This window comes from Rhinichthys klamathensis, unplaced genomic scaffold (assembly GCF_029890125.1).
Source record: "Rhinichthys klamathensis goyatoka isolate OS25496 unplaced genomic scaffold, OSU_Roscu_1.1 h1tg000121l_1, whole genome shotgun sequence".
In the NCBI taxonomy this organism is placed as follows: Eukaryota; Metazoa; Chordata; class Actinopteri; order Cypriniformes; family Leuciscidae; genus Rhinichthys; species Rhinichthys klamathensis.
Genome location: NW_026606658.1, coordinates 1,259,522 through 1,271,348, shown reverse-complemented (window position 1 = coordinate 1,271,348; position 11,827 = coordinate 1,259,522). Strand labels below are relative to the sequence as shown.

Below are 11,827 nucleotides of genomic sequence, written 5' to 3'. Positions count from 1 at the left end.
ATTGTATTCTGAGAAACTTATAGTGACAGTTATGTCTTAATTTGTGTCAGGAGTTATGAAATTAAAAAATGAGTCGTTACCTTTAATATGAATTATGAGCGTCAGCCGGTCTCATTCAGAAAAAAACTCCCGTGCGATCGTCATGACAGCGCTTGACAAAACAACGTCCCTCAGGGCTTTTAGCTCAAACATGTGCAGATTTGGAGAAATATTGATAGATTCTCATAGCTTTACATCAGACTTCTATAGACAGGAATAATATTTATTGAATTTATACCCAAATGCGTCGATGTAATCATTTTGAGCGCTGTATACTCTGTACTGTGTTATCAATTCATCCTGAAAGTGAGGGCGCTGTTTGCACAGAAGTCCATATATGGATCACATGAAGAAGAGCCATAATCATGTGACATTCAGGAAGTCCTGCCACAACAAAGCTATCCGAGATCGCTGTAAAGTGCAGATAAAGATGTTTTGAAGACAATAAACATGATTGCAATGATATTTGATTTACCTGTGTTCTTCGAGTCATGTCAGGTATTTTCATAATAATTGATTATATGTATAATGTAATGCTAATCGAGATAGACTTTCAAATTGTGCAGAATACAATAAAATAATATATTTTCTATCTGATTTTTTTATCTGAAGCCAAATCAGATTACAGAAAGTTATTTAAAACACTCGACTTGCGCTATAAAGTAAGTTTGGAGAACAAACATAGTTTTATTCTCATAAATTGTCGTGTATTGATGGTGTGCTAAGCTAACATGCTAGCTAGTACTGAGCACCTGCTACCTTACTTCGGTGTAATTTTTATGATTTTTTTCTAAATAAGAATGCTTACTGAAATGTTTCGTTTTTCAAAAAGGGCATTTGATACAGTTTCACTGTGAAGTGAGAACTTTTATAAAATAAATGAGGGATTGAAACAGTGTGAATTGCTAGTCGTTAGTGATTATAATGCAGACAAAAGAAAAGCATATTTAGAGCAATAAACTGGCTGGAGAGGTGTGAATATGTGCAGGGGAGACTGAGACTGAATGGGGCTCGTTTTTGCATCACAAAACAATAGAGGCAATAGACTGAATAGATGCTTATAAGAAAACAATAAACACCAGTCTAATCAAAATAAAGTCATATGACATGATCTTGAAAAACATTGAACTAAATACAGAGTTTTAGACTTATCATCTTCAGATTTTAAATATAACATGGTTAGACATGTGGCTTTAGCTGCAGTGCATTTCTAGATTGCTACAATGCCAACTTCAATTTTATTTTCATGAAGATGTTTCATAAAAATAAATGTATAATAACTTTACAAAACTTTGAAGCTATTTATAACAATTTTTTTTCATTATGATAATAATTAATTCTACATTTACAATAAACTTCCAGGTGTCAGCTTTCAAATGAGATCTTACTTGTGCTTTTAGTACAAAGGGTTCATGAACTGTATCTGTTTCAGTTTGGGAATGCCATATCTGGGGATTTTTCAAAAATGGGCTTGAAGCTTAACAGGTTAAAAAATTTTTTATTTTATTTCAGCTTGTTGCCAAAGCACAATTTCTTATTTTCATTTAGTTTAATTTGATGTACTAAAATAGCTAAAACTACAACTGAAATACAAAAATTATAAAAACTATATATTTTTAGAAAATGATGACAAAATGAATAAAAAGAACTAAAATTAAAATTATAAAAATAAAAACTTAAGTATCAATGATTCAATGATATCAATGATTCTAAAATAACAATGGTCTGAAGGGCCATTTCATACTGAACCTGAATTTGATCTCAAAATAAAAAAAATAAAAAAAATATATTGTGAAAATTTTTAAATATGCATTAAACAAAAATACAATACTATGTTACCTTCAATCAAAGTTCAATTTATAAATTAAGTTCAGGTTCATGTTAAATTAAATTAATATGTAATGTAGAGATATATGATACATCATTAATAGTTATTTGAATGGCTTTGCCATTAAGGTACTATATGATTGATATTTTAGATGTCTGACAGAATGTGTAATGTACCATGCTCTATTTTTCTATCCACTAGCCTAAGTGTTTCTCTACCTGGCAGAGACCCTTGAATTACATGTACATCCATTAGATTTTATTAATGATATAGTAGTCAAACTAACATTACATAAAAAGTAACATCTCTAAATTACCTAGTTTTATTCAAGTCAAAAATATTATATATTGTTTAACATCACTGAATCAACTTAAATGAAGTTATACCAACAAAATTAGTTTTTAGAGGTAAATTAGGCAGAAATAGCTCTTTAATGTAGCAATTAGAGGTTGCCACTTTTTCACAGCATAAAGCCCTCTGGATTTCTCTGAAGAGAGTCTTTTCACTGTCTGGTTTGAGCAGATCTTATTGGCTTATGTAACAAACTTTACCTTTACAAAAGTCCTTTTAAATCGTTCAATACAGTCACTCATGCAGTTCCCACTTTACATTATAGTGGGGAAGAAGAGACAGAGGCACACAGCATGTTCCTTTGACATTCTAGCTCAAGGGAAAGGGGGGTTGCTGGTGTGGCGTTTCATTCAACATTGATTGTAAACCAATCCTCAACTTACTCAACAGCTGTAACCTCCCACCATAGAGGAGCTCAGTGTTTTAGACAGTGCAAGCACCACATGGACTCACTCTTGGCAGTGGACACACCACAGCACAGCAGAAGATCAGCCACATTCCCCTCTCTCATAGGAACAGGTGAGTACTCTTTCTTGTTTTGGTTGTTAAATGTTATATCAATGGTTAAGTGAATCCTTCAACTAAACTTCTATTGACATTGGTCAGTTAAGTGCCCCACACAGAAATATACGCAGGAAGACACTAGGACACGCGTATGTGTTCTTTATCATAGAAACGACCACGTGGCAAGGAGCTGAGAAAACATATGCAGGAGAATCTAATGGACAAGCTGGTGGAAGCTGGTTGGGGGGGGGGAAATATGCTAACTCACCTTACTGTTGATAACGTGCAACGTGATTTAGGAAAAACAAACACGCGTGCTCAAACATGAAATAATAATTTTTAAATTAATTACACTTAATATATGTTTAATATTATGTTTAATAAATGTTTATTTGGGACAATATCATGCCACACAGGAGTTACAGCGGTAACGTTATTGAGGAAGTTTCGCGGTCTGAATATGGGAATGGGAATGCTTCTGTCCTACAGTATTATTAACGTTAGCTGTAATAACATTGGAAAGACTAGAAGAAATGCAACAAACTTCAGCTTTGAACTGCATAGAAAGTTATATTATGACTTCATATAAGAATCATTAAGGCTCACCTTACCTAATGCTGAGCGATGACTTCATTGAAAGTTTTTCCAACGTTGTTCTGTTGCCTAAAGCGCATCAGTTTGTTGACACTCGAGTCCCGCCGCCCCTATCGTGACGTTACATCCCTCTGGAAACGCTACGCGCCTACCAGTACCAGCGCTCCCACTGGGTGCCGCTCAAACGGAAGGCTGCAGCATCCTAGTGACTAGTGAGGAGGGAGTGTGTTTTTAGTCGTTAGTTCGGTGTCCTACCGCAGTTCTTAGTGTGTCCTCCTAGTCCAGTCCTTAGTTCGGAGGCTTGTAGACTTGAGTCCTTCTCAGCACTAAACGCTAGAATGATACGGTCTATTAAAACCCTTTCACACGATTTAAAAAAAAAAAAAATTGTATGTGATGCATTTTTAAACCCTGTTACCTAAATGTGGATCTACAGTGTCAAACTGATTTGTGCGATTGTGCCATTTTCTACCAATAACATTTAATAAACATTTAAATAGACCAAATGTATCAAATTTAAAAAGAAATACAATGTAGAGGCAACATGGTTACAAGGAACAGGTATGTATTTAGCATAGCATATAGTAGCTTATTATTTACTATAGAATTTTTTAGTATTTGAACTTTTACATTTTCAGTTTTTATTTTTATTAGATTTTTATTTTTATTAATTTGGTTATGTGCTTTTGTCTTTTAATTCATTTTTAATTTATTTATTTTTATTTAAGTTTTAAATAAATTTAACTTAAACTTGATATCTGAGTGAAACTGCTTCTTGAACAAGAAAAAATTTAGGGTGGGACTTGATTTTGTCCATCAGGAATTGATTGGGCCGTTGTGGTTTGCTATTGCTGTGATCTCATGCGAGTGTTGCTCCGCCCTCACGCCAATGCACTTCATCAGAGAAAGAGAAGAGATGTTGTTGCGACAGGGAGGGGAATATTATTTTGATTAAAGATTACAAGGGCACATTTTTTTTATTTCATTGTGACTAAGTTTAATTGTAACATAATTATATTTAATTTTATTTCAGCTTTAATTAAACATTAACAACACTGGTCTCTAGCATACATCATCAAATGCTCAACCGAACATAAACCTCTGCCCTTAAACCTCTTAAAACTAGTTTTAAAGCTGATATATTTTAACATTTTAAAGCTGATATAGCAGTTGTTTGAAATTTAAATAAAATATAAAAATTGTTCAGAGAATTATCAAACATGTACATTTAAGTTAAGTTTTTCCACATATTGCTTGGTTGCGTTGTGGATATGTCTCTTTATGAATGATGATAGACGTGTTTAAATACATTTTACTGATGGATGTGAGTGGCTGTAAAAGTTGATTGTCTTTGTCACATTCACAGGTCATAGGTCAAAATGGCACAGTGGATTTTCCGACTGAAAGGTTGCCTTGGCTCTAAAGTGTACTCAGAGGTCCCAGATGGTGGTTGGGGTTGGATTGTGGCTGTGGCCTTTTTCCTGGTGGAGATGTTCACTTATGGGGTTATCAAAAGTTTTGGGATTTTCCTCAAGGACCTAATGAGTGAATTTGGGGAGAGCAACAGTCGAGTATCATGGATCATTTCAATATGTGTCTTTGTTATGACTTTCACGGGTAAAAACTGTCACCTTTGCTTTAAATTTTAGAACTCTGCTTAGCGGCATGTTGACTCTTTATACCGTATGTGTTCATTTCTGTGACTTTGGCATCCATGTCTATGCCCCTTCAGCTCCTTTATCATCAGTGCTGAGTAATCGATTCGGCTTCCAGCCAGTTGTGATGTTTGGTGGATTTCTCATATCTCTGGGCACAATCTCAACTGCATTCACCAGCTCCATCAATCAGATGTACCTCAGTATTGGGATTGTGACTGGTAGGTAGAGCCTTGCACTATACATACACTATCGTTCAAAAGTTTGGGGTCAGCATGATTTTTAAAAAAATAAATGAAAAGGCCTAATTTTATTTACCAAGGATGCATTATATTGACCAAAAGTACGAGTAAAACGTACTGTATATTTTATAAGGTTGCAAACGATTTACACTCACCGGCCACTTTATTAGGTACCCCATGCTAGTAACGGGTTGGACCCCCTTTTGCCTTCAGAACTGCCTCAATTCTTCGTGGCATAGATTCAACAAGGTGCTGGAAGCATTCCTCAGGGAGTTTGGTCCATATTGACATGATGGCATCACACAGTTGCCGCAGATTTGTCGGCTGCACATCCATGATGCGAATCTCCCGTTCCACCACATCCCAAAGATGCTCTATTGGGTTGAGATCTGGTGACTGTGGAGGCCATTTTAGTACAGTGAACTCATTGTCATGTTCAAGAAACCAATTTGAAATGATTAGAGCTTTGTGACATGGTGGAAGTAGCCATCAGAGGATGGGTACATGGTGGCCATAAAGGGATGGACATGGTCAGAAACAATGCTCAGGTAGGCCGTGGCATTTAAACGATGCCCAATTGGCACTAAGGGGCCTAAAGTGTGCCAAGAAAACATCCCCCACACCATTACACCACCACCACCAGCCTGCACAGTGGTAACAAGGCATGATGGTTCCATGTTCTCATTCTGTTTACGCCAAATTCTGACTCTAACATCTGAATGTCTCAACAGAAATCGAGACTCATCAGACCAGGCAACATTTTTCCAGTCTTCAACTGTTCAATTTTGGTGAGCTCTTGCAAATTGTAGCCTCTTTTTCCTATTTGTAGTGGAGATGAGTGGTACCCGGTGGAGTCTTCTGCTGTTGTAGCCCATCCGCCTCAAGGTTGTGCGTGTTGTGGCTTCACAAATGCTTTGCTGCATACCTCGGTTGTAACGAGTGGTTATTTCAGTCACTGTTGCCCTTCTATCAGCTCGAACCAGTCTGGCCATTCTCCTCTGACCTCTGGCATCAACAAGGCATTTCCGCCCACAGAACTGCCGCTCACTGGATGTTTTTTCTTTTTCGGACCATTCTCTGTAAACCCTAGAGATGGTTGTGCGTGAAAATCCCAGTAGATTAGCAGTTTCTGAAATACTCAGACCAGCCCTTCTGGCACCAACAATCATGCCACGTTCAAAGTCACTCAAATCACCTTTCTTCCCCATACTGATGCTCGGTTTGAACTGCAGGAGATTGTCTTGACCATGTCTACATGCCTAAATGCACTGAGTTGCCGCCATGTGATTGGCTGCTTAGAAATTAAGTGTTAACGAGCAGTTGGACAGGTGTACCTAATAAAGTGGCCGGTGAGTGTATATTTCAAATAAATGCTGTTCTCTTGAACTTTCTATTCATTAAAGAACCATGGGAAAAATTGATCAGTTTCCACAAAAATATTAAGCAGCACTTTTTCAACATTGATAATAAGGAAAATGTTATGAGCACCTAATCAACATATTAGAATGATTATTAGAATGTTAGATATTAATATTCATATTAGAATTATTTCTGAAGGAACATGTGACACTGAAGACTTTCTGCATCAGAAACAGATAGCATGTTCCATAGTTTAGCAATGTTTCTGAGGTTTCTACGGCTGTTTTTGTAATATATTAAATATGATTTTCGAAAGACAAGTTGCTGTCTAATATAACACCCAGGTATTTTACTGCAGAGAATGAAGTAACAGTACACACTTCTAAATGCAAATTGTATTCTAAGACATGTGTAGAGGTTTTTGGTCCAATAAGTAATACCTTAGTCTTATCTGAACGTAATAAAAGAAAATGATTGGCCATCCAATGTTTAACACACTCTGTTAACTTGGATAACACGGCATAACAGTGGAAACTAGGAATGATCTAAAGGGACAGGCATTAAGGTGGTTTAGATCATTCCCATCAGACCGTTGCCATTTTGATAAACAGGAAAAAATCTTCATAAGATAAGATAGCAGAAGATAACGTCAGTAAATTATGGAGTGCCACAAGGATCTGTGTTGGGTCCTCTGCTATTTTCAATATATATGCTGCCACTTGGTAATATTATAAGAAAACATGGAATTAGTTTCCAATGTTATGCCGTGTTATCCAAGTAATTCAACAATAAAAATACAAAAATTAAACAGAAATGTGATGTTTATCTAAAGTCCTTTTTCCTTATTAGTATGGTTGAATTGGATCATTGAAGGTCAGCAGCAAAGATATTGATTAATAAAGTGAGATTAAATACATAAAGTATATTTGTGTGATAATTTAACATATTTAATTATTGCAGGCTTGCAAATTATCACTAGTTTGCATTTCACTATTTTTTTCATTTTAAGGAATACTGAACCTGTTTTTGTGCAAGTGAGATGCGTAAATGCATGCTCACATTTAGTCTAGAACTACAATAACCAGAGAGGTGTCTGTAAATAAATGGAAAAACATATATTCACAATATTTGAAAAAGTAACTCAGATATTTTGTTGTAAATTTAAAAGTAATGTGTTAAATTACTAGTTACTTGAAAAAAGTAATCTTTTTAGGTAACTCGCGTTACTTGTAACACAACCCCCATGTTTATATTTAATATACAAGTATATAATATATATGTACAACTAAACTTCTTCATAATTGTCTGTAAATAAAGACATTTTACAATAAAAACGAATAATGTACAGTGCTGGTCAGAATTATTTGCCCTCTTGGTAAATATGATCATAGATGGCTGTAAAAAAACAAAAATCTGCATTGTTTATCCTTTTGATTTTTTTTTTTTTTTTATGCAAAAATCTAACCTTTTATTGAAGTAAAAAAATTGAAAGCGGGGGGAAAATCACATTATGAAATAAATGTTTTTCTCCGAAACACATTGGGATCAATTATTTGCCCCCTTTTATACTTTTTGCAACCTCTTTTTTCCAAGATAACAGCTCTGAGTTTTCTCCTATAATGCCTGATGAGTTTGGAGAACAACTGACAAGAGATCAGAGACCACTCATCCATACAGAATCTCTCCAGATCCTTCAGATTCACAGATCCATGTTGGCGCTTCTTCTCTTCAGTTCAACCCACTCATTTTCTATAGGGTTCAGGTCAGGGACTGGGATGGCCATTGCAGATGCTTGGTTTTGTGCTCAGTGACCCATTTTTGTTTTGATTTTGATATTTGTTTTTGGATCACTGTCCTGTTGGAAGATCCAAACATGGCCAACTATAAGATTTCTAGCACAGGCTGTCAGGTTTTGATTTTTTATCTGTTGGTATTTGTTCGAATCCATGATGCCATGTATCTGAACAAGATGTCCAGGACCTCCAGCAGAAAATGAGGCCCACAGCATTAAAGATTAAAGTATTTAATTTTACACATGGAGAACTTTTTTATCCCTGTATGAACCAAACGCATATTAGGTGTTTGCTCCCAAAAAGCTCCTTTTTTGTTGTTTCATCTGTCCATAGAACGTTTGAAAAGTAACTGACACTACTGGAACTTCAAACGGGACGGGTTCTATGGTCAGATGAAACAAAAAAATAGCTTTTTTTGGCAGCAAACACTTAAGATGGGTTTGGTGCACACAGGGATAAAAAAGTACCCCATGTGTAAAATGAAATACTCTGCTGTATCTTTAATGTTGTGGGCCTACTTTTCTGCCAGAGGTCCAGGACATCTTGTTCAATTCTTTTACTTCAGTGAAAGGTTAGATTTTTGCTAATTTTTTTTATTAAATATCAAAAGGATAACAATGCAGATTTATTTTTTACAGCCATCTTTGATCATATTTACCAAGGGGGCAAATAATTCTGACCAGCCCTATATATGTTTGATTGAAAAGATATAAGCAAAACAAAGCATCTAATGATTTTCAGGTGTCCTTTCCTCTCTGTAGGACTGGGTTACTGTTTGACATTTCTGCCAACCGTCACAATCTTGTCCCAGTACTTCAGCAGGCGTCGTTCTGTGGTCACAGCCATGGCCTCCACTGGAGAGTCATTTGCTATATTTGCTTTTGCTCCAGGTGAGGGCAGACGTCCTCAACTGCAATATAATACCATCAAATATTATGTTAAAACAAGAGTTTTATTATTGTAACACGAAGACTCCCTCATATTGTTTCCTTGTTTCTGCAGCGTTCACAGCTCTTAAGAACTGGATTGGCTGGAGGTACACAATGGTGGTCATTGGAACGTTGCAGGGCATCGTTATTGTCTGTGGGGCTCTGCTCCGTCCCATAGTCATCAAACCAAAGACTTCTCCAACAGAAACTGAGCAGAAGATCACATACTCTCTCCCTGAAGAACAAATGCAAGGTTCTGTGAGCTCTGGAGATTCAGGTGTACAGTCAGTTGATGAGCTGGAACGGGACCTCAAATCTGGGAAGGAACTGGGAGAAGCTGAACCACTTCAGATCCTCCCAAAACAACAGGCCTTTACGAGTAAAAATAAGCTCTTGGATTTGACTGTGCTAAAAGAAGGTAGTTTTTTGTGTTATTCAGCCTTTGGTCTCTTTGCAACACTGGGCTTTTTTGCCCCACAGCTGTATGTGGTAGAGCTCAGCGCCAGTTTGGGTACAGATAGAGACAAGGCTGCCTATATGCTGTCAACAATGGCCATCGCTGAGATCTTTGGACGTCTCTCTATCGGATGGGTCCTGAACTGGGGGCACATCAGGAAGATATTTGTACTTCTCGTATGCGTGTCACTGATGTGCCTAGTCCTGGTGTTGTTCACCGTGGTAAATGGCTTCTGGGGACTAACAGTGTGCAGTGTGCTTTATGGCTTCTTACTTGGGAACATTGCATCCACGCACATCCCAATGTTGGCCGAGGATGATGTCGTAGGGATCCAGAGGATGCCCTTAGCTGTAGGCGTCTACGTCTGTATTCAGAGCTTTGCAGGACTGGCTGGTCCACCATTAGGAGGTAAGAACAACTGGATTTCTTATTATCAATGTGGGGTTTTCTTTCAACTTTTGACCAATTTAATGCATCCTTGCTGAATAAAAGTATTAATTTCTCCCCAAAAAATCTTACTGACCCCAAACTCTTCAACAATAGTGTATATAAAATGCAAACCTAAACAAGCAACTTACTGCATTTGCCCCCAAATATTCTAGGTGTCCTTGTGGATATTACACAAAGGTACAGTGCTGCATTCTACTCATGCGCTGCGGGAATGGGACTAGGTGCCATCTTCCTTGGGTTCGTACGTCCAGCTAAGACAGTTCATCTGTGTTCAAGGAGGGATTGTGGACGGAATAAACCCACAGTGGAGCAAGTGTCCAAAGACAAAGACAGGCCGGAGGAATTCCTAGAATTGGATAACCAAGATATTAATTCTTGAAAAAAGACATCCTTTGTGAATTTAACTGAACTGATCTATCAGACCTCTTGATTACATAGGAACATTTTTACAACTGAATGTATCGACAGAACAACTACATTATGATTCATAATAATTGCTTAAGGGGTTAGTTCACCCAAAAATGAAAATTCGGTCATCATTGACAAACAAGAACCAAAGTTTTGTTCTTAGGTGTCTAGCAAGTTGATACTTTATTTAACAAATATTTTATTTACTCTACGCATGTGCATTGATCAATGTTTGTATGGGAATAAAAGCCTAAATCAAATCTGTTCATCATATAAAATGTTTCTTCAAAAAACTTGGATTAAACAGTTCGAATCATATGAATTTATTTACTATCCCTTTATGAACTAGTGTCAAAGTTTTGGTGGAACGGACTTTCAAAGAAGAGACAGAAATCTCTCGGGTTTCATTAAAATTATCTTCATTTGAGATTCGAAGATGAACAAAAGTATTATGGGTTTAAACGACATGAGATGTGAAATGATGATGACTGAATGATGACAGAATTATAATTTCCAGGTGAACTGTCCCTTTAAGATGTGCAATTGTTGTTTATACCTGAGATCATACATGTAATTATTGTAGTACATTATATTAGCAGTAGCTGTCATGATAAACTATTATTAGACTTGAAAGTAAACACTAGGACTTTTGTTTTAGAGTCCTAGATAAAAAAGAAACGAACATAATCTGTAACAGGAAACCACATTTTTGTGGTTTTAGCGATTATAGGCAATGATTCTATGGGTGACTACTAGGCACTGATGGGTAAAGCAATGACCAAAGATAATGTTGAATTCAGCAACTTAAAACTCATATAGCCTAAATAAAATCTAAATGTTATAGAAATGGAATTGGGGTATTTGATGCTTTATTTTAAAAAGGAACTATCTATATAGTTTTTCCCTAATATTCCTTTATGAATATTTGCAAGAGAGTGATGGATTGCTTTTCAGTACTTCATAATTAGCTCATTTCAGGTCAGCTTTAAACTAGTATACTACAGGAACAGTTCCTGTAACTAAATGTTAAACCCATATGAACAACTTTATAAATGTGTCTGTTTAGTACGAAAGCTTGTTTCCGCCACAGAATAAAACATTTTAATTCCGAGAAAGGCTGACTTTTTTCCTCGGAATTGCGAGTTTATATCTCACAATTCTGACTTTTTTTCTCACAATTAAAATGTTTTATTCTGACTTAATATCATGCAATTCTAA

At 36.3% G+C, this 11,827-nt stretch overlaps 2 protein-coding genes across 3 annotated transcripts in view; one reads left to right on the top strand and one right to left on the bottom strand.

The window, feature by feature from the left end:
* Window positions 1-11,827, bottom strand: part of calcoco2 (calcium binding and coiled-coil domain 2) — a 120,851-nt gene that overhangs the window by 44,061 nt on the left and 64,963 nt on the right. The gene's annotated exons all lie outside the window — the stretch shown is intronic.
* LOC130088628 (monocarboxylate transporter 7) lies at window positions 2,629-11,658 on the top strand. 2 transcript variants are annotated; one of them, XM_056255491.1, is made up of 6 exons: window positions 2,629-2,737; window positions 4,690-4,933; window positions 5,049-5,192; window positions 9,127-9,255; window positions 9,368-10,159; window positions 10,354-11,658. In XM_056255491.1, the coding sequence occupies exons 2-6, from the start codon at window positions 4,696-4,698 to the stop codon at window positions 10,578-10,580; spliced, it is 1,530 nt and encodes a 509-aa protein (XP_056111466.1). In that variant the 5' UTR covers window positions 2,629-2,737; window positions 4,690-4,695; the 3' UTR covers window positions 10,581-11,658. The 2 variants fall into 2 exon arrangements, with proteins under 2 accessions (XP_056111466.1, XP_056111465.1); XM_056255490.1 differs by having other exon boundaries at window positions 2,632-2,737; window positions 4,683-4,933.

What these genes read in the sequence shown, in the direction of transcription:
- LOC130088628 (XM_056255491.1), top strand. Translation starts at nt 4,696, where the DNA reads ATGGCACAGTGGATTTTCCGACTGAAAGGTTGCCTTGGCTCTAAAGTG. An exon ending in CAGTATTGGGATTGTGACTG is followed by an intron (nt 5,193 to 9,126) that starts GTAGGTAGAGCC and finishes TCCTCTCTGTAG; the next exon opens with GACTGGGTTACTGTTTGACA. An exon ending in GGCTGGTCCACCATTAGGAG is followed by an intron (nt 10,160 to 10,353) that starts GTAAGAACAACT and finishes CAAATATTCTAG; the next exon opens with GTGTCCTTGTGGATATTACA.